The sequence below is a fragment of the Stegastes partitus genome, unplaced genomic scaffold (assembly GCF_000690725.1).
Source record: "Stegastes partitus isolate 25-593 unplaced genomic scaffold, Stegastes_partitus-1.0.2 Scaffold804, whole genome shotgun sequence".
NCBI lineage: Eukaryota > Metazoa > Chordata > Actinopteri > Pomacentridae > Stegastes > Stegastes partitus.
Window position 1 is genome coordinate 1 of NW_007578535.1, and position 20,397 is coordinate 20,397.

General features: G+C 45.0%; 2 protein-coding genes across 2 annotated transcripts; one reads left to right on the forward strand and one right to left on the reverse strand.

Annotated features, from left to right (window-relative positions):
* Positions 1–398: 398 nt before the first annotated feature.
* LOC103365038 (FYVE, RhoGEF and PH domain-containing protein 4-like) lies at positions 399–3,136 on the forward strand (the record flags this gene model as incomplete). Its single annotated transcript, XM_008292366.1, has 3 exons — positions 399–536; positions 692–832; positions 918–3,136. Coding segments are annotated over 3 exons (549 nt in total), but the record flags the coding sequence as incomplete, so codon positions are not given.
* A 342-nt stretch (positions 3,137–3,478) lies between these two features.
* nup205 (nucleoporin 205) lies at positions 3,479–20,246 on the reverse strand. The gene is made up of 42 exons (XM_008292342.1): positions 20,193–20,246; positions 18,367–18,509; positions 18,036–18,207; positions 17,677–17,821; positions 17,366–17,525; positions 16,950–17,178; positions 16,645–16,809; positions 16,367–16,542; positions 16,114–16,230; positions 15,789–15,926; positions 15,469–15,619; positions 14,961–15,166; positions 14,678–14,860; positions 13,721–13,771; positions 13,104–13,313; positions 12,787–13,024; positions 12,511–12,700; positions 12,242–12,362; positions 11,751–11,832; positions 11,463–11,627; positions 11,233–11,357; positions 11,013–11,127; positions 10,371–10,520; positions 10,037–10,111; positions 9,726–9,883; positions 9,559–9,639; positions 9,133–9,324; positions 8,782–8,983; positions 8,581–8,679; positions 8,287–8,435; positions 7,957–8,148; positions 7,691–7,812; positions 7,162–7,294; positions 6,143–6,269; positions 5,983–6,056; positions 5,758–5,886; positions 5,414–5,540; positions 5,033–5,205; positions 4,752–4,881; positions 4,418–4,546; positions 4,176–4,252; positions 3,479–3,997 (listed from the first exon to the last, which is right to left on the reverse strand). The coding sequence occupies exons 1-42, from the start codon at positions 20,218–20,220 to the stop codon at positions 3,845–3,847; spliced, it is 5,982 nt and encodes a 1,993-aa protein (XP_008290564.1). The 5' UTR covers positions 20,221–20,246; the 3' UTR covers positions 3,479–3,844.
* Between the last annotated feature and the right edge of the window lie 151 nt (positions 20,247–20,397).

Below are 20,397 nucleotides of genomic sequence, written 5' to 3' on the forward strand. Positions count from 1 at the left end.
TTATTGATTTCCAGTCATTTTAAAGGTCTGACTGTTGGTTTCATGAAAGAAGCTTTGGGATGGTGTCCCTATATGCTTCACTTTCACAAACTTTCACAAACCTTCAAAAACAAAATCAGTAAATTATTGGAGAAAATAATCAAAAACTGGATATATTTTTAAATAATCAGTTGTACTTCTGTACCAAATAGTGGAAAATAGGCTCCATCTTGATAAAGTAAAACAGTAAAATGCTGCGTATACATTAAAGCTCTGCTACTACTTTTACTTTTAGTACTTCAAATACATTTGCCTGCTCATACACACATATTATTGTTTAATTTTAAGGTAACTGTTTTAGTAAAGGCTCTGAACTCCACCTCTCCTAAGCCTTAACACACCTCTTCTTTCTCTTCCAGGTGGTGTGCTGGAAATGTTCGGACAACAAGGTGGCGCTCGAATACGACGGCAACAAGGTGAACAAAGTCTGCAAAGACTGCTACTCCATCCTGAAGGGAGAGGGCATCGCCGAGGGCAAGAAGAAGGGCATCCTCGAGGTGATGTTTGAATGCATGAACTCTGCTGTCTGAGCTGTTATCAGGTGCAGCGAGATGGAAATAAATAATGATCTCTGACACACAAAACCACTTTCAAGTCTAACAGAAAACACCACCTACACTCGTACTTATGTCAGTTCTTCTGTATTCTGCAGATCGAGGCCGGGCAGTTCGCAGACAGCAGCATCATGTGCGGCTTCCTGCAGTACTCGGAGAAGAGCAAACTTTGGCAGAAGGTTTGGTGTGTGATCCCTGAGAAGGAGTGTCTGGTGCTCTACCTCTACGGAGCTCCGCAGGTACAACAACACGAGCAAAAATGCGACCAAATCTATTGATTTACCAGACTGCCACAGAGTTAACACTGTCCTCTCTGCCTCTCAGGATGTGAAGGCCCAGTGCTCCATCCCCCTGCTGGGTTATTCTGTGGACGACAGCGCCCGGCCCGCGGACCCTCCAGCCAGCTTCCGCCTCTCCCAGTCCAAGTCCGTCCACAACTTTGCTGCCGAAACCGAGGAGCTGAAGCAGCGCTGGCTCAAAGTGATTCGAGTGGCGGTGACGGGAGATTTGCCAGAACGGCCCGACACCAACGGCAGCAATGCCAACGTGCTGGACAACAACAACACGCAGGAAGCCAGTACTGACAGCTCCTAAGGGTGTGTTTTCTACAAACTGCTGTTGGACTTTCTTTGTTTTTTTACATGCAAACTGCTGTGGGATTGCTCCAGAGAGATGGGATGTGCAGATGTGTGCTGCATGCACAAAATACAAACACACACTCTCCCGTTCTGTCCTTGAATCTTAAAGACAAAAGTGGAGAAGTTAGTGCTGGAGAAGCTGCCTTTCCTTCTGTCTCCCCTGATGCTCACTTTATGCCTGGATTTTCTTCTGCGAGATCCCCCGCTAGAGCTGTGCTGGATTACTAACGGACATTTCTGGTACAATCAACACTAGAGCAGAGGGGCTCTCAGGATAGATCAACTTCCCTCAGACAGTCACTATCACGGACCTGAGCCAGTGGACTACCACGGACTAACAAAGCACCCTGTCCAGGATGTGAATCAGAGCTAAAGGGCGGTCCAAACTAAGTCTGCTGGTGCTGTAACTCTGTGTACCTGTACAGTATGGTTTCTTTTTATTTTCCCGAAAGGAACGGTTGTGTTTTTATGTACAGAAAAATAGCCCTAAACTTTGTTTCTATAAAATAGAAAAACATCTAAGTATGATATAAACTATTTACAGTATTTTCTTCTTTTCTTTGCTTGAGAAGATGGTTCCATGTGTTTGGATAATGATGGTCTCGTCTCTCCTCTCCTGTCAACAAAATCCTCACCAATCCAATCACACTCTGGATGCACATCAGAAAACAACCTGTGAATATGGAGCCTGTTAAGCTAAAGGAACTTATTTGCAAATCAAAGCACCACAAGAGTCTAAAATACGACTAGCTGGGTTAAATCGATGGGCGGCACAGAGAAAGTCTTTCAGTTTTTAGTCAATCTTTCATAAAAAGAAATAATTTATATAAGACCAAATGTGAATGTCTGTTTCTAGCTCATCTAATTTATTGAATACCTGACAAGTGTTTGTTAATGTGCCATCCAACACCGCTGATTTACAGCATTACCCATGATGCTATTTAATTAATAATGACGCAGGTATAAAGTGTGTACCGAGGATTCACTACCGTAGATCTGAATGCGTCTGAGTTTTGACTTCCTTCTCTGTGAATCCCCCAATCTCTCAGTCCATCACCCTTAATGCAGAAGACAAACCTGTTAATCTTACTATAACATTATCTCAAACTATAAAGTACGTGTCGCTATGCTTCGCCCAATCCTCTGGCCTGCACGGTGTCGTTTGTATTTAAACTTGCACATTGCGATCATGCATCCTGAGGCGGATCTGTAAACGTCTGTCTGTCTGTCCAGAGGAGGCCTCGGTTCACAGGGAGAGAGACGAGCAGCGATCGTTCTAATCTTTGTGCGGCAGAGTTTTTCTGTTTAGTTGTAAATGCAGCACAATCAGACGTAGCGAGCTGGTGCGACGAGTGTAAATGTGTTTTTAATGCTGTAATTAATTTTATTATTTAAAGTAATTTATAGAGTATGACAAGCATGATCTGTTAAACGTAGCACAAATTCGTTCCCCTACTGTCGACTAAGAAGTGCATTAGGTAGATGATATTTTTTCTGAGAAGATGTTTTGTTTTCTTATTTTTTTCTCCCACTAACCCTTGAAATGTGTCGCAGCGACCAGCCTCGGTGCTGGACGGACTGCAGGCGGGGGGGAAACGTGCCTATATCTTCCACAGTGTTCACGTCCATGGTCCCGTCGGCCAAGTTCGCCCTTGTGCTCAATGCTGGTGCTCACCCGAGTCTCACCTCGCTGAACTTTCCCCCATCCTCACTATTCAAATAAAAAAACAAAAAACACACAAAACAACAAGAGCACAAACTTTCTGTCTGTTAGATCTGAATGTATATCCAGATTTGTATGTGTCCTCTCATCCCCTCCCCAAAGATTTGAGAATCTACGCACTTTACGGTCTAAAAAGTGTACCTTCAAGGAAAATAAACTGAGATTAAAATGACTTCTGTGCATCCAGCTTGTTTGGTGCTTGTGTACAAAACCAGTGTGACGCTTGCGGTTGCTTTGTGACGCTACTTTCACAGTGTCTTGTTTTGGTTCCTTGTTTTGCTTCTCCTGATAAGATGATTCTCAAAATGAGTCAACCCAGACACAAGTCTGTGGTTGCCCTTTGTCACAAGTGGGTGAAAATGAAGCCGGAGTGAAAACAAACTAATGTAATGAAATATCAGCAAAGGGAAAATGCAGCGAGTCAGAATCAACGCAAGCAGGAAGCTCGATTAAGTATGTGTCAGCAGTAAGTTACTACGACTTGCTAGTTAGTTCAGGTGCCGAGTGTGTGAACTAGACGAGCGTTTAACAGATTTAGAAAACGTTTATTGTCACAAAAAGGGAAAAAGGAGACATCAGGTCAAACAAATAATATCAAATTTCCTCTCGACAAGTAAAAATTTGTTTTGCAAGTCTGCATGTTTTCACTTCTTCAAAAACAAAACGCTCCTTGCACAGTGTTAGTTAGCATAATTAGAGCTGGTGGCACGAATTCCACCACATTTCATAACATCCCACGATAGAAAGAACTGATGTTGCCAGAAAATGCAAACTAACTCGGAGTCCTTTGGAGGTTTTTCCGGTGTTGCTTATGTTTCTGCGTGGCCGAGGTTTCGGCTCAGTGAGAGAAGGAGGATTTGGGTTTTGTTCAGTCTTTGCTTGTGCCCGTCTCAGCTTTTGGGCTGTCGGAGGAGGCCGCGGATCCTGCGGACCAGGGCCTGGATGAAGGTGTAGCGGGAGCGCACCTGGCTGTACAGGCCCTCCACCTCCAGCAGCTTCCTCTGCAGAGCCTCCCCGAATCCTGCAGCCATGTCGCTTTTCAGCTGCACTCACACGAACGGGAGACAAGACAGATGGGATCAGGAATAATGTGGGTGTAGAGAGACTGTATGTCAACAGATACTTGATGTTTGTCGGAGCTCGCATTCAAACTGTAAACAAACATCAACACTATCGCCAAACACACATGCGGCTAGCTGCCAGTTTAGAGACATTTCTCACCAGGTCAAGGTCTTGTTGGCTGACTCTGGACAGGCTGAGTCCACGGCCTACGCTGGCCTGCAACCCGCCGAAGGGGTCTGAAGAAATAAACAAACCAGAAAACCAATGAAGACAAACTAGTTCAGCAAAGTGCTCGTTATGTCAGCTCTGCTCTCATCAACCGACTGAAAATACTTTACGAGGCATCTTAAACTGAACCGAACACATTCCTGGCTCGTATCATCTTGAACATACTGTCTTACCATCTGTCAGGCGAGATCTGAATAAACCGGCTCCAGGCAACAGGGAGTCTTTGGGGTCGGTGGGGGTACAATGCAGCAGGTAGTACTCCAGGTGGCGCCACAATACGAACAAGCAGGTCTCAATAACATCTGAGGAAGATGCAGGTCAAGGCGTTTTAACGGCATCTCATCACGTGGCATTTCTATGAGGCGTTATTTCAGACCGCTTCTCTTTTATAGAAAATCAGTTGACAAAGCGACGGAGTCTCATTTTAAACCCCCAAAAACCGAGTCAATAATGTTTAACGCCGTTAGTTCTGTGACTACAACTGTGTCTCCAAGCGCCAAAGGATACAGGAGCAGAGGGCCAGCAGCTTGGCTCTGTTGTTGATAAGCTGGACCAGTCGTCTCTTGGCCAGCAAGTTCCTCTGGACTGATGAGATTTTCTCCACCCCTCCTGGGCCCGACACCAGGCCTTGGCACAACTACAGAGAAGAGGTCTGTGGTTAGAACTGAGGACGAAGCATAGTGGAGCCAATAAGGTGCACAAAACGAGGAATGTTTAACTAACAGGGATTTAGCAAGACGGACTTTTACTGTCAAACGAAGCACATTAATGAATTGGTTTATCGTCACCTCCTTGAGCTCCTCGGGCGGCAGCTGATCCAGGCTTTGCAGCTTGCCCAGGCTCTGTCTGTGGCTTTGATGGAACCTGAAGAAATCTGCAGCGCTGTTCTTCAGCAGGTACAGGACCAGACCCAGGCTCGGGACCCGGGAGTAAGCCATTGACGGCAGAGTGGATGAGAGATCTTACAAAAAATAAGAGCCACAGTTCAGTGTATTTGTGCAAGTTGGTGAGTGTTTCTGCAAATAGAATTTAGGATTTCTAAACTGTTCTCAGAGCCGGAAAAGGACAATTCAGAGGAGGACCAGTACTGTAAAGGCGGAAACATGGCATGGTTAACAGTGATTTAAATCCTTTTTCCTCTTCTTAAGTGTGGGCAGAATATCACTGACCGGTGCGTCCTCCGTCCCTGCCAGCTGGCTCGCTGCCTGACGGGCTGAAGAGGCAGATGCTGAACTGAGCCTGGGCCGAGCTCTGCAGCAGGAGGGTCTGGCAGTACTCCATGATGTTAGCACACACCTAGGGACAGAGGACAGCGTGGCTCAGGTCACCGACGAGGCAGAACTGATGAATAATCACGGATATAAAACACTGCAGACGTTCTGGTGCCATTTTTATCCCTTTTGTGTCCTTTCTGCTGTTGAAATGCTTAAAATGTGTCCTTGGTAACCTCCTGCTGATTCTGGCACTGAGAATACACTTGATATCTCCTATTAGAGAAGGATTATTGTCAAACCTGTTGCATGGCCACTTCCATCTCTTCGCGTCGTTCTGCAGAGTCTCCAGGCGCAGAGATCTCCGCCTGCTTCAGCAGCCTCTCCCGCTCACTTCCTGCCAGACGGCCAAGCAGGGACAGACACAGACGCTGCAGGAGAAGAGATGCGTTAGACCGGTTGGGTCTGACAAAAGAAAAGTCTACATTAAGATGATAGTTAACAAAAAAAAAAGGAAATTGTCCAACCTGGAATCTGTTAATGTGACCCTGGAACTCCATGAGAGCAGCACTGTTGACCTCTCCACCCATCTCCAGGGCACCTGAGACACCAAGCAGCACATGAGCATCATCCACTGAAGCACTGATATTTAAATATGTGATGTGCAGTTGCTGGTCATCTTCGTACCTGGCAGAGCCGTCTTACTGATGATGCCTGTAAGTAAGGAGAGCTCCTGCAGGGCTCCCATGCTGAGCTCCTGGCAGCGCAGCAAGGACTGGATGGTGTCTGCATGAACTATCAGCCACTGGAGGACCTACACAGACACACACACACACACACAAACGCTTGTTGTTAATTATACACTTTCAAATCCTGCTTTGTGTTTGCTAGCCAGCTAATCACAGATGAACCATTAAGCCCTGCAGAGATCAGCAAAGCCTCGAGCGAGACAGAACTCACCAGCACAGAAAACTCAAAAGCATGACAATATTTGAGCATCAGTGGGTTTGAAAAACATGTTATTACTAAACTACAATATTTATCAGAGCAAGAAACTCTTTAAAAAAAAGGAAAGAAACAGAAGAACAGTTGGACTGAAATAATAACGTGTGACATTTGGTTTTGTTGAGGGGGAAAAAAAACAATCCTAAGCTTAAAAAACCTTGTCATTTCAATCATTTTATGTTTTTTATTTATTTATTCAAAAATAAATCATTTGTAGAAACCAGATTCTGCATAAATAAAAAAAAGTCAAAATTTCTGCCCTCCTTGGCACAATCAAGAAGCCATCAGTGAGTCAGCTGTCACCAACTTGACAAAAATTCAGAGACGTTTTGGCTGAATTAGGCCCAAATGTTCAAACAGAGCAAACAGCAAACAATGAAGGAAATCCAAAATGTAAACAGAAGAATATCTACGGGATGGAGAGCAGACATTTCTCCATTACTGGTAACACCTGGGGGGTAAAATGTTGTACACGTTGTTTACAGCACTAAATATTTTTTTTTGAGTTACTTCCCTGTGGTTTTGCGGTCTCCCTAGAGGTGCCTAGAGGAATTTATATCGCAGTGAAAATGAGCCCACAGCGCAATAAAACATGACAGGAGAATAGAATGCCCAGAAGCTGCTTGTGGTTCACAGAGTTAAAAGTTAAATGCCAAAAAGCTGAGAGCTGTCTCAGAGATTTAACAGCCTCCTGTGCTCACCTGTGCCGCCCCCTGCTGGTGATTTATGGAGGTAGACGTCAGGATGACCTGAAAGAGCCTCAGCGTGGGGAGAAGGATCTGCCTGTAGCGGTCCAGAGGACTGGGGATGAAGCCCGACGGGTCCCTCATCACTCTGCAGTCCACGAGGAAACACACACAAGCGTAAGTAATAATAGAAATACACACCTGATGAACAGAACTCATCAGGTAAACGCAGCAGAATGGAGCTAAGATGAAGAATGTCCCTTGAAGGACAAGTTGCTGACCTTCTACGCCTCCCTGTTTAATTCTACAACTGTTTGACTTTTCTACCTACAGCTAAGACGGTTTTACTTTATTCAAGAATGATTGGTAGATCTGGTTTAGTTCTTGCTTTACAGCCATTTGTGTAAAATCCTTTAACTCATGAGTGTCAGAAGAAGGTTGGAATTTGTAGGAGAATTTCTTTCTTCCTACAAATGGCCAAGATAAAAAAAAAATACACCAAAGTGTTGCAGTAATAAAAAGATCCCACTCTCTCCTCTCATACCTGTGTGCATCGCTGTCAGGTACCATGTCGAACACCTGGCACTCGATCAGCTGCGCCACCAGCCCACAGCGCAGCAGCTCCACCGCTCCCTGGCCCGTCTTCGCCACACGAGTCAGCAGAGCCTAAACACACACAACAGAGTCAGTACCTTCATAATCCGGTTCTTACAGAGGCTTTAGACACACTCTGCTGGTCCTGAGGAGCTTTCGGGGTCAGACTTTGGAACATAATATGCAAAAACTCTGCTTATTTAATGACTTTCTCACCATCTTGCTCTCGTAGATGTAGAGCGGCTTGAGGAGGGGCGGCTGAGGTGTGAGGAGGCTCTGCAGGGCGCCGTCGTCCTGCCTCAGGCTCTCCACTAAAGAGCGCAGGTAGCCGCTGTTGCAGACGTACACCAGCCACTGATTCTGACGGTCTATGGACAGGATGCGGTCCAGCACCGCCAGAGCCAGCATCTGGTTGACGGGGAGAGAAGAGAAGAGCCCGGCTCAGTGATACAGAAGTGATGCAATCAGAACTGGCAGCAGAGAAGCATCACCAACCCATATGGCTGAAACAGGCAGGAATGCTGATTGAGAGAGTTTGGACCTTACCCTGCTAATCTCATGGCCGTCACAGGCATCCCTGCACACGACCTCCATGAGCGCTTTGCCATAGCTCTCGATAATGGCGAGGTTCTCTCTCTGGAGTTTAGAGAAACCGTCTTCAGGGGCTGTGAGACGCTCCCACATCGCTTTCCCGGCTGCAAGCAAGACATTTTTTTAAGCTCATCACATCAAATCTGTCCACTGCTTACAACATTTGCTAGAAAATACCAATCTGCAAAACAGGACAACAAGATTGATGGCAATAAAGGGAACTGTAGCCTAACAGACTCTGTGCTGTACCTGTCTGCAGAGTGTCGGGTTCTTCAGGTTTCTGGGCAATTTGCAGGTAGTACAGCAGAGAGCCATACAGGTGAGCACGCAGACGCTGGTATCCGCCTCCTGTAAGTGTAAAAGACTTTATATTATATCACATATTCTGAGCAGAGTTTATCATGGCGACAAACACCATGAGAGAAATATGGGTTTAAAGTTGTCACTAACCAGTACAAAGGATGAAGTCCAGCAGCTTGCGGAGGATCAGGTGCAGGGCAGAGTTGGCGATGGAGGCAAAGCCCGAGGATGCCTCTAATCCCACCCCCTGCTGCTGCTCAGACAGCACCGATTGGCTGAGGTGGGCTGTCAGAGTGAAGACCGCCCCGGCAACGATGGGCATCAGTTCTCCTGCTGCATCCTCGGATAATACCTTCAGAGTGCACAGCAACATTTGGAGAGTATAAGAACTTCAATACACAGAATAAAAGCACCCTCAGAGATGTTTCTTATTATAAAGTCATAGAAAAAATGACCGCTGCTCAAATTGTACCCCTCTGTTGCCCAAGCATCCTCACTGACCTTATCATGCAGGTCCAGCAGGAGGTCTCTGATGATGAGCTGCCTGTCGTCAGCAGGAATGAGATCAGCCGGGCAGGCGGTCAGCAGCGTCTCCACCAGGCTCCTCCAGGACTGCAGCGCATGTCGCTTTGCGCTCAGACTGCGGCGGACACGGTTGCGCTCCACCACTTGCTGGAGGATGGAGTTCACCTCCTGAGAAAAAACATGCAGGGATGGAAATGACAAAACAGCTTTGATCCAGCTTTAATCTCCAAAATGATTCACAGTACTGATGATGGAAAATGCAGGAGAATTTTTTGGAAGCTATTTTTTATTTTATTTTTTTTTAAATGCAACCACTGCATGATGATTCTTCTATGGGTATTTCTGGCCCACAAGTATAAAAATACCCCCCAAAAAAACCCCTGTTCGCTGAAGTTCACTCACTTCCATCAACAGCGGCCTCTGTCCGATCGCTGCCATCCCTTGCAGGGCGTTGACTTCAGCAACCAGCACTCTGTGGAGCAACTGGGAGGAAAACACAAGAATCAGCAAATGATGAAAATCAAAAAAGCATTTGACACAACATATCAGAAAAAGAGAAAATGACCCACCTTAACATTGCAAACCGTGTGTCCTTGCTCATTGACGTGCTCGCAGTTGGAGATCACCTGCTCGATCTGAGTGCGCTCAAAGAAGTCCAGCTGCAGCAGCTCGGGCATGTCCTGACTGAATTCGATTGCGTCCAGCACGCTCAGCAGCTTCCTGCGCACTGATAACGAAAAATCAAAGTCAATCAAACGCGTAGAGCCCTAAATGGTAACTGACATCAAGGATTCAATTACTAGTGTCCAACGAGGACATAAATATTAACTGTATTTCACTAACATCGTTTGAATTGAACGTGGACCGAGGCGGCACAAACCTTTGGAGACTGTGTCGAAATGCAGGAAACCGCTGACGGATCTGGTCTCTTCCTCCATGCCTGATTCCCCATCGGCTGAAAAGAAACATGAAGTTTTTAGGTGCATAAATGAGCTCTGCTGGGAATCACAGTGACTTTGAGTTGTGTGAGGATTTCTGCAGATTTTAAAGTTTCTGTTCAGAATCTGATAATTTCTCTGAACCTATGAAGATAAAAAAATAAAAAGGCTAACATCATTTGAACTAAAACTAAACAGCAATGTCTGAAGAATTTTCAAAAGTCGATTTATTTTTGAGTTTTGGAAATCCAACCATTCACACCATACTCCCCGTACCTGTGTGCTGAGTGTGTGGCTGGTCGTCCAACAGGAGGCTGATGAGGCGCTGCGTATGCGACCGTTGGCGGTTCAGTGACGTCACTCTCAGCTCGATTGCAGCTGTTTTCATGAGCCAAGACATCTGGGAGAGGGCAGCAATCTGGTTGCCTGAGAGGAAAAAAAAGAGAGCACGATCAAGGTAAGGGACAAGAGAAGATAATTGCGGTCACAATAATTTACACATTCTGGGTTTTTTTTTTGCATAAAGGAATTTTTGGCATCAAAAGAAACTCGCCTGCACCAAAATGCTGCTAACTGGGGTTTCAATTGCTCAAGAACAAATTACATTTTGTTCATCAAGTGCCAAAAAATGCAGATTTCTGCCAAATAAGGGAACACAGACGTAACACCTTTACTGCACATGGAGCGATAATTTTTAGTCGCCCCTCAAACACCCGTTCTGAGCCAGGAAAAACCCTGACATTTACATTTTATTTTAGCTCTGGAAAAACATAGGGTCATTATTTCCCTTCAGCGGGGATACGAAACAATCACCACCTTCTATTATTGGTACTGCAGCGTTACTTCCTGCCTCTTTTGTTTCATTCATTACATCTATAGTGATTTTATTCGCTATTTTAAGAGCGACTCTGAGCTCACCAGACAGGATGAAGGGTAAGTGCTGCAGGTGAGAGAACAGGAAGTCCTGGCTGGTCCTCAAATAGCGCATGGTGGGTCCAGATGTGTCTGGGCAGGCGCACAGCTGGTAAATCACCTGAGGAACAACAAAGAAAAACTCTGATACACTGAATATATGGAGACATTTAGTCCTGCTGTGCTACGTGTCTCACTCCATGTCAGAGCATTACTTCAGTATTACCTGGTAGCAGAGCTCTGCCAGATGTGGGGCCTGCTGTGTGAGTACAGGTCCTGATCTCTTCTCTGTGCCTCTCTGCAGCAGACTCAGGATAGCGTGCAGGCAGCTACGTGGACAGCCCAACACACCTGGAACAGACAAACCACCAGCTAAGAAAGAACGCTCCTCTGAACCCATAAATGCACAAACTGTGTAAAACTCACACCAGCTACCAAAACCAGAGTGTTCCTCACCTGGGTCCTGGAGATTGGTTGAGGACACTGGCTTCTTGACCTCGTAGCCCAGAAGATAAAGGGCCAGATTAGGCGTCTTCAGCTCCAAAGAGGTAATGAGCAGGTTCAGGATATGGATCTGGGTTTCATGTCGGGTTCTTGCCACCTTCTTTTGTGACTCCGACTCTGAATGTGAAGAAGGTGAGTTAGAGCGCGGTGGTTGTAACACACAGGATTTAAACCTGATGCAGCTTTAAGGCTCATGAAGTGTAGAGACAACAGGTAGCAGGTGAGGAATGTCTTTCTCACCGTCTCCTTTCTCGGTTCCCTCCTCTGCCTCTTCATTGTCCAGACACTCCACAAATCCGGCCATCAGCTTGTCGCTCACAGTCTGAAGGACAGAGATGTACATTTACCTCGGCTTCAAACAGCAAAAATGCTTTTCACATGACCACAGTGAAGCTTATCAACACAGAGCCTCTAAAAAACACAACCCAACCTTTGCTGAAGCTTGTTCCCGCGTCACTTGGATCGCAATATATTATAATATTGGTACGTAAAAAAAACTGAACTGCTTGTGTTTGACCAAATACAAATACATTTTCATATAAATGCATCAAGCAAACCACATTAGAGGAGCTACATCAGAAGTAGATTGACGTCAAATATTTAATTCTATTCCCCTAAAAATATTTAGAACTACTATAATGTTTATGAGTGTTGTGTCTTTTTATTTCCTGAGAACTTTGCTGCACATCTGTGTGAAAAGGATTTTTAAAACGGTTTAGAGCTCCACACACCTGGTCGTGTGTAAAGTCTCCCACCAGCCTAATCTGGATGTTGGGGTAGTTGGCAATGCGACGCAGGATCTTGGCACTCTGGAAGGCAGCCTCTGGGTTTGAGCTGCTGTGATACAGATACCTGCCAGGGACAAACAAGGTTCACCACGAAGTTATACACAATCTGAGCGAACCAGCCAAACCACAAGTATGATTACCTGATACATAACCAGCACTCAGCTCAGTAAGAATGCAGTATTGTACTTTGTTGGAGACTTAATTGTTCTTACCTGGCAATATTGACAATGTGGTCGGCCCTTCGGGTTTGAGGACTGACTCCCTGGAGGAGCTGCTCTAGAGGAGAGACCAGCAGCGAGGCCTGGCTCTCCCTGAGGAGGTCCATGAACACCACTTCCTTCTCCAGAGCCAAGTCCAGGAGACACAGGCAGTGCAGCACCGCCGACTCCAAGTGCTTCTTACCTGTAAGGGAGGAGTGTGTTATCACAACAACCACACACACACATCAGCCATCTCTGTTTCTCTGACAGCAGCGTATGTTCTCTCACCAGGGAAGGGTGCATAGGTGTCCAGCTGGCGCACACCCTCCTCCAGCAGGCTGAGGCACAGTGCCAGCATGGGCGAGTCGTTGAGCAGATGGAACATGATGCTGTGGCCGGGGGGCTTGTGGGCCGGGACCTGCTCACCCTGCAGCTCCACCACCTCCTGGACGAAGTCTGACGGCTGGGGCTCGTAGTCCCGGAGGAGCTTGTGGAATACCTCCAGGACAGAGTCGGCCACCTCCCACTGACAAGACAGCAAAGAAATTGAATGTGTGTGTGCTCCAGCTACATGTCTACACCCCGGCACCAGCAGAGATCTTTACCTTCTCAGCTGGACGACGATACGCTCTGGTGGGGAAGGGGAGGTACACGGAATCGCGCAAGAAGTTCAGGTAGGGCTGAAAGCCTGGCGCACGAAGCCCCGCCCCCAAGTTAACAGGCAAGCTGCTCTCGACCAGAGTGCTGATCAGATGGCAGAAGCCTCGGGTCAGCGGGTACTCCTCACAGCTCGACTCGATCTCATTCAGCTCCACCTGAGAGCCACGGAAACACATCAGACAGTTTTGCAAATGAGCATGTCCTCACAGTTTATCACACTGACAACAGATTTTATGAAGCATTTGAGCAGTGGAGCCCCAGTTACAGCGTAGTCGTCCAAAGTGCACATCATAAAATTTAAAGGACAAAAACCCACTCATTTCCTATTTTCATTACTTTTATATCACAACCAGACATTTCAGTCTCAAATTATCACTCTCTGGCAACGACTCAAATTCTTAAAAAAAAAATTATCCAGACATCCCCAAGTGGTCTAATTGGTTGCATTAACAATTCATGAATTATATCAGAGAAACAGAACTGACACAGCATGAAATTTAAAAAAAAAAAAAGTTTTAAACTAGGACAATCCAGCATCACATCTACCACCACAAAGACTCACCTCAATCCCTGCTGCTTGTCTCTGTCCTGGGGCTCGCACTGTCTGAAGGATCTGCGGAACAAGAACAAGTCGTTACGAAACTTTACATCTGAGAACACAACAAGCTTCAACAGCCAAAACAATGTCAGAACACAGAGAAAATATCAGAGGTTCACTGATAACTGCGATATTGGCTTGAGTATAATTTGAAGGTTTTCTTTATCTCTTTAAAGAAATGATATGAGACAGCTACACGATCAAATCATCACATATTCTGTTGGAACAGAGTGAGTACCAGCAAATCACATCCAACAGAGGGTACATTTGAGGTTTTTTGAAGACTGAGTGATGTGAAGCCAGTGAGTGTTTCAAAGTCTGTTAATGGTGAGTCTTTCATAATTAATCTTCCCTTCAAGTACTTTATTAACCCAGCTTAACCCGCTAGCCTTGTGTAACGACGTCACGGTGGAAATGAACGCGAGAAGACTCAAAATTGACGACCGAGCTCAGCGTATTTCCTGAAAATGAAAGGAATCTCCGTCAAACGCCATAAAATCAGAGCGTCACAGCTCAAAAAGACGGCATGAGAAAATGATTGTGACCACTTCCTGGAGCCTGATTCATGACAGTGAGCATGTGACTTATCTTACCAGATTTCATGTTTGATATATAAAAGAGAATATGTTTCACTAATGAGGACTTTCTTGGGCTTACATTATTCCTGTACTAGTATATGGACAGTTGTTTTCAGAAAAACTAGTGCAAAAGTGCTTCATATGCTCAAAAAGGCCTTTTATGGAAACCAGATGTTGAAATGAGAAGTCATCTTATATTCAGCATAGTACGTTAGTTTCATTTCAGCTCATCACTGACACACCCTTGAGCATTTAACAGATATTAAATAAACTGTTCACTTTTTCAAATGGGGCAGATTCTCCTGTCTTGTAAAAATCATCACGTAAAGCTGTTGTATTCTACCTGTGTGTACTCCAGCGACTGCCAGAGTGAAGCAGCGACCTCCGGTGACTTCCCAAAAGCTGCCAAGCAGTGCAGGAGCTCAGCCTTCAGGACGGGAGGAACGCTGCACTGTAGCAGCCCCAACATCACCACAACCGGGGTCCACTGGGGATGCTCACACAACGCCAGTCGAGCATTTTCACTCTATGAGGGGGAAGGAATGACAAATATAATCCATCATTTGACTTCCATATGAGCACCAAATCAAACACGGTCACCGTCCTAGCTGCATGCAGTGCCATACCCATGTGATGATGGTGGTGAGCAACTGCAAAAACGAAGTCAGTCCCTCCAGCTCTCTCTGGGTGATGCCCCTGAGCGGCGGGTGGCGGTACTGTGCTGCGTCTGGATTCGGAAGATCCCGTCGCAGGTTCTCGTGGTAGAGCATGAGGGAGTGAAAGAAATGTTCCCAAGAAACTGGGCTTCCTGAAACTCCCTGGATGTTGTCACCTGCACAAATGCACAAGAGTTCAGTTGCTTAGACGTGCAATAAACTAACAAATGAGCTTTCTTAGGTTGATGTTCAGATCTCCTACCTTTTAGGTTTCCTTTAACAATGAACATAATACAACAGAAATACTTGATGTTCTAATTGTAGAGATTAGTCCCTTAGATTACCACAAAATAAACATTTCTCTTTGTCCTCCTCAACAAATGTTTCATGATTTCCATTTGACATATCAACCTGAAAAGAAATCTTGGAAAAATAATTCCTGATTTTTTTTCACATGATGGCAACAGTCTTATCTTACTGTGTGTAGCTCCGTTGGTTTTCAGCAGACTGAAGCAGTAGTGAGCACACTGAGGACCGTTGGCGAGGCCTTTCAGCATACGGAGATAGGAGATGTAGAGGGTGGACGGCAGGAGGTCTCCCATCTGACGGACAAACTTGGACAAAACCACCTGCATCAAAGAGGAAGAGAAAAACTACTTTTAACAAAAAGGTGGCCAAGATTTGCTTCTCTCAAGGGACCAAAACTACAAACACAGCAACTACCTTTTACTTTAACTGCTGACATCAGATATTAATTCTTTTTTAATGTAAATAATGTCAATAAAATGTAACCCTGACCTGTTTATGTGGAGGCCTTTGCAGGGCCATTCCCAGGTAGGATCCCTGCAAGGACGTGTGTTGGAGAGACTCTGTGGGACACCAGAACTCCAAACCCAGCTCCAGCCCAAATGGGTCTTTGCTGTAAAATTCCCCAATCTGAAGAGACAAACCAGCACTGTGACATACCATAGCAGACTTTTAACTTTGTATTTTTGCTACTATTTCCTCCTCTTATTAGCACCTGCCTCTAAATAACATTAGCAGTTAAACTCTTGAAATGTAAAAGGTGATGTTTGCTGACATGTGTAAGCATATGTTTAAAAAACAAATAAAAAAGACTGACCAGAGTCATGAGATGGTCTAAATCTTTACGCAATGATGACGGAAGCTCACTGTCCATCTGTAGAGACATGTGCACCAGACGGGCATCCTCGTCGGCACGGTTACGAAGCTGTTTCACCTGTAGAAAGCAAACACGTGGCAATATTTCAAACAATAAGCAAAACAGAAACAAGTGCAATGAAATAACTTATTAGACAACACCTAATTCTGACACCACAACAAATCCGTACTTCAGTGGAAGTAGCATCTCTCACCTTCATTGGCATGAGCGCCAGAAAGTCAGTAATGAGCGAATGGAGGCGACGAATAAAAAACTCTTCCTGGGCAAAACTCTCACATCCCAGCATGCCCTCCTTCATAAACAGGAAGACATCTCCCAGCAGAGCCTGGTCAGCCAGAGCCTCATCTGCCTCGGTGAACTCGACGAGAGCTGCACAACACAGACATGATGTAAATTCTTACTAACTTAGAGAACTGATATCCCTTCACACAGCTAGATATTTAATGGAAGTTCATGAATGACAGGCCTTACCAGAACCCTGTGGAAGCTGGGAAAGGACTCTCAGAGACAGAGCCCAAGCCAGCCGACACACAGCCTGCAGGCCTGGAAGCTTCCACGGTTGTCCGTCCATCAGACGACTGTGCACTGCGGACACGTACTGCCTCTCTGTAAGCAGAGGTAGCGCCTGGAGCAGGTCTGCAGGGAAACGACACACAGACACCCCTTCAATACCTGTAAAAGCACAACACTGACACAAGCAGACTCAGAGCTACAAGCAGCTAGTTTTTATTGGATCTAATTAGTGGCTTCAACAAAAGTTAAACTACTTCACTCACCTTCTCTATCTTCAGTCCCCTGCTCTATGAAACTGACATCCAAGCAGTAAAGCAACGCCATAACAAGGGCCAGGTTCACACTGTCCAGTGAGCCATCAGCTTGAGCTGTCACTGTCTCCAGGTGGCCAATGAGAGCCAAGGTGTCCTCTTTAGTCATGGGTGACTGGCAGGTCCATGAAAACAGGCTGTCGGCGAGTGCTTGTCGGCATTCTCTGATGAGGTCTGAAACCTGGTGGCAGAAGTGGGAATTAAACATTGTCCACATTCCTCTCTCTGTTCTTCAACTTCATGTTTCTACTCCAGGTACAACCAGAAAGTCTGTTTCTGTATGAATGAATGGATTTGGATGATTTTTTTAAAAATTGTTTTAAATTGTAAATTTTTGTTTTAAATTGATGCTAAAGATTTGCTCCCACCTCCTTCCTGTGCTTTTCATTTCCCAGGCCACGCTCCTTCTGCAGCCGCTCAAACTCGCGCGTCACGTTTATCTCCGACACCAAGATCAGGATGCGTTTGGTCAGACCCTGGCTCATCAGCTCGTCTGTAAATCGTGTTGTCAAAGCCACCAGCTCCCCACTGGATGAGAAACCAAATCAGAGCACATGTCAACAAAAGATGAGCCAAAGCAAAAACTAAATCGCTAACAGGACAATATCTTCTCCATCACGTGGGCTTTTTAAAGCACCAGTCATTATCCGAGTGTACTCCTAATAGATAATATTATTACCTTAGATCCAGGGTGAAGGTCTTGCCATGTCGTGACTGGATGAGTGTGCGCAGAGAGTTGGCCATACAAAGTTTTCCATCCCAGTAGAGTAACACGGCCACCAGACCTCGTGTCAGACCTGGAAAATGGGGCTGCTGTTGTTCACCTGGAGAAAGACAAGTACAATCAGAGAATCGGTTGTGTTAAATGTCAATGTCTGTACTTCTGTCCCGCCAGACTTTGTCTCTAAATGGTAAATCTGATCCATCTGTCTGTGTCTTTCCCAAAAATAGAGCAAAATGCACAATCGCCTAACTCGCTGCATAACTTTCCTTATAAATTTGCTTAGAAGTCATGTCTTTTTCTCGTGTTCACTTTACCTGCCAGCAGAAGCTCCAAAGCTGCCAACTCTCCGATATCAAACAGATCACTGAGGATGAAGGCCTCCGTCAGAAGCTGTTCTGGAAGGAGCCTTGCCCCCTGTTGACCTTGGATGGCGATGCCTTCTGTGCTGGCTTTGCGCACTTTCTCTCTCTGCTCGGCACTCTTTGGCTAAAAACAAAAAAAAAGACTAGATATTATTAACATTATGGTCCAGAGGACGTATGTCATTAGTCTGTCTGCACAAAGTAGGGCAGGCTACACAAGCAGAAAACTTCTGAACATTCACACGGAAAAATGTTCACAAAAGCTGAGTTGTTTTTAACTCACCGGGTTCTTAAAGAGCGACAGGAAGTGCGGTTTGTGTTTCTTCAGTTGCAGGTCCAGGAGGTGGACGCTCTCCGGCTGTCTCCTCAACACAGCTCCGTCCACCGTCTCCCATAGCTCTTTCAGTGGCCCCCACAGACTGGCTCCTGGGTAAATAAAAAGGCTTTCAAAGATCTTGGCTCATCACACAGGCATGCACACAAGTCACTTCTAACACTCCTTCTGTTCTAGTTTCTTATAACCATACTTGTTGGCAGGGGTAACACTTTTTGTGTATCCCATCTACGACACATCCATGACTGTTAGATGCTCTTCTTTGGTGAATCCTGCACATATGCCTGGACTAAATTTCTATTGCCATTTGATTCAGACTTTAACTTTGAATCTCTTTACCCTCATCCCAACCACAGGGCTGCCCTCCCTGAGCCCGACTCTTCCTGTTAAAAAGAAACTGGTTCTCTCCGCTGTTGCCAGTTTGTTTGCTTAAAGGGACTCTTTGGATATACTGGATTTTCCATGTATAGTTTTGTAGGTCAGACAGGTAATTTGTATATAATACTGCAGGGTCCTAACCCTAATATTTTAATTAGTAAAGCACATTTTCATAATTGTATTTTAGAAAGATTGTATGGTTAATACCTATAACCTTAATATTTGATTTATTATAGCTTTTTTCCAAAATACTGCAGATTTTTAGCATTACCATTTACATTATTCAGGTAAATCTGCATAATGAATAATATTGCAAGGTCTTCAGCTTAATGTTTAAACTTGTTATTTAGTTTTGTAACACTGATCTTATTTCTCTACTGAACATCGGCTTAATGGCTGTTGTGTAAAATGTGCAATAGTCTTCTTATTACTCTTTAATGTTGTGCTATCTTCTGGGTATTATGCTTTTGCGTTGTCCATCAAAACACTTTGTAAACCCTTGTTTTTTTTAGAATTAAAATTAAATTAAAGTAAGTTTGAATTACTTCTGGCAAAATCAGTAATCCTTTATAATGTGACCTGTCCGTCTCTGACAGGTGTGATGCTGTGACCTTGCTTGAGGGAACAGCTTCCATCAGTCGCTACTAACAGGTGTGGTTGTGCAGTAAAAACACAGTCTTAGAAAGACTGGTGACATCTGGCCACATCACTGACACATCAATGTACTTAACATTACCATTAATTAACTTAACCATTATCCACAGCCTTTACTGTCTTCAGATTCAATTCTATATTTACTGGTTACTGAAGTACCATCTTCAGAGCTCTCAGGAGGTACTGAACCGTTAGCAGTGACTTATTGCTCACTGACAAGAGTACAACAAGCCAGAAACCAGCTCAAACCTGGACCTTAACTGTTGCACAAACTTCTCAGTACCACAGACATAAATCCAGGCGGACAGAAAGCTAAGACTGGCACCGATGCCAAACACGTATCTTCTTGCTGTAAGTAGGTTAGTTTCAGTTTTAATTCCAAACACGTAAACTCAGCAGCAAACCCGCCTGGCAGGTGTTGCTTCAAAGAAATCATATTGCTCCACTGCTTAACTTTTGATGTGAAAACGTTTTAAACATAAACGTGTTTGCCCGCTAACTAATTCATTTATCAGCGTGAGCTAACCAAACGTTCACTTGCTATGGGCAAGGCTAGGCTAAGTTAGCCCCACAGCCGGAGCCACAACTTGACTGATCCAAACCCATGTGGTCAAAACAAATGATACTCGATGAAACTGAAGCTAAAAATCAGACATATTCGTGCTTCTCTGTCTATCAACATTTAATATATACTGCTGCAAATGAACTGCAATGCAGAAACTTAACGAATTTAGTAATATTACCTGAATTTACCGCCATCTGTGCCGCCATGATATACTCGGAAAATTGGACAGAAGCCTCCGGATTTGTGCCTGAGTGAAATTTAAAGTTATTAATTCTGTAACGCTTTGGTCACGTTTGTTGAACACAAAAATCACCAGTCCTGGGTTAAATCGTAAAGTAGGTGATTAAGGCACTTCTATATGTTAAACATCGCCATAACTCAAA

Coding starts and splice junctions, on each gene's coding strand:
- nup205 (XM_008292342.1), bottom strand. CDS start 20,220: ATGGCGGCACAGATGGCGGTAAATTCAG. Junction 16,231..16,366: donor TGGCGCTCATGCCAATGAAG/GTGAGAGATGCT, acceptor TGCTTTCTACAG/GTGAAACAGCTTCGTAACCG. Junction 4,547..4,751: donor GCTGCTGGCCCTCTGCTCCT/GTATCCTTTGGC, acceptor CATCTTCCTCAG/ATGTTATTGAGACCTGCTTG.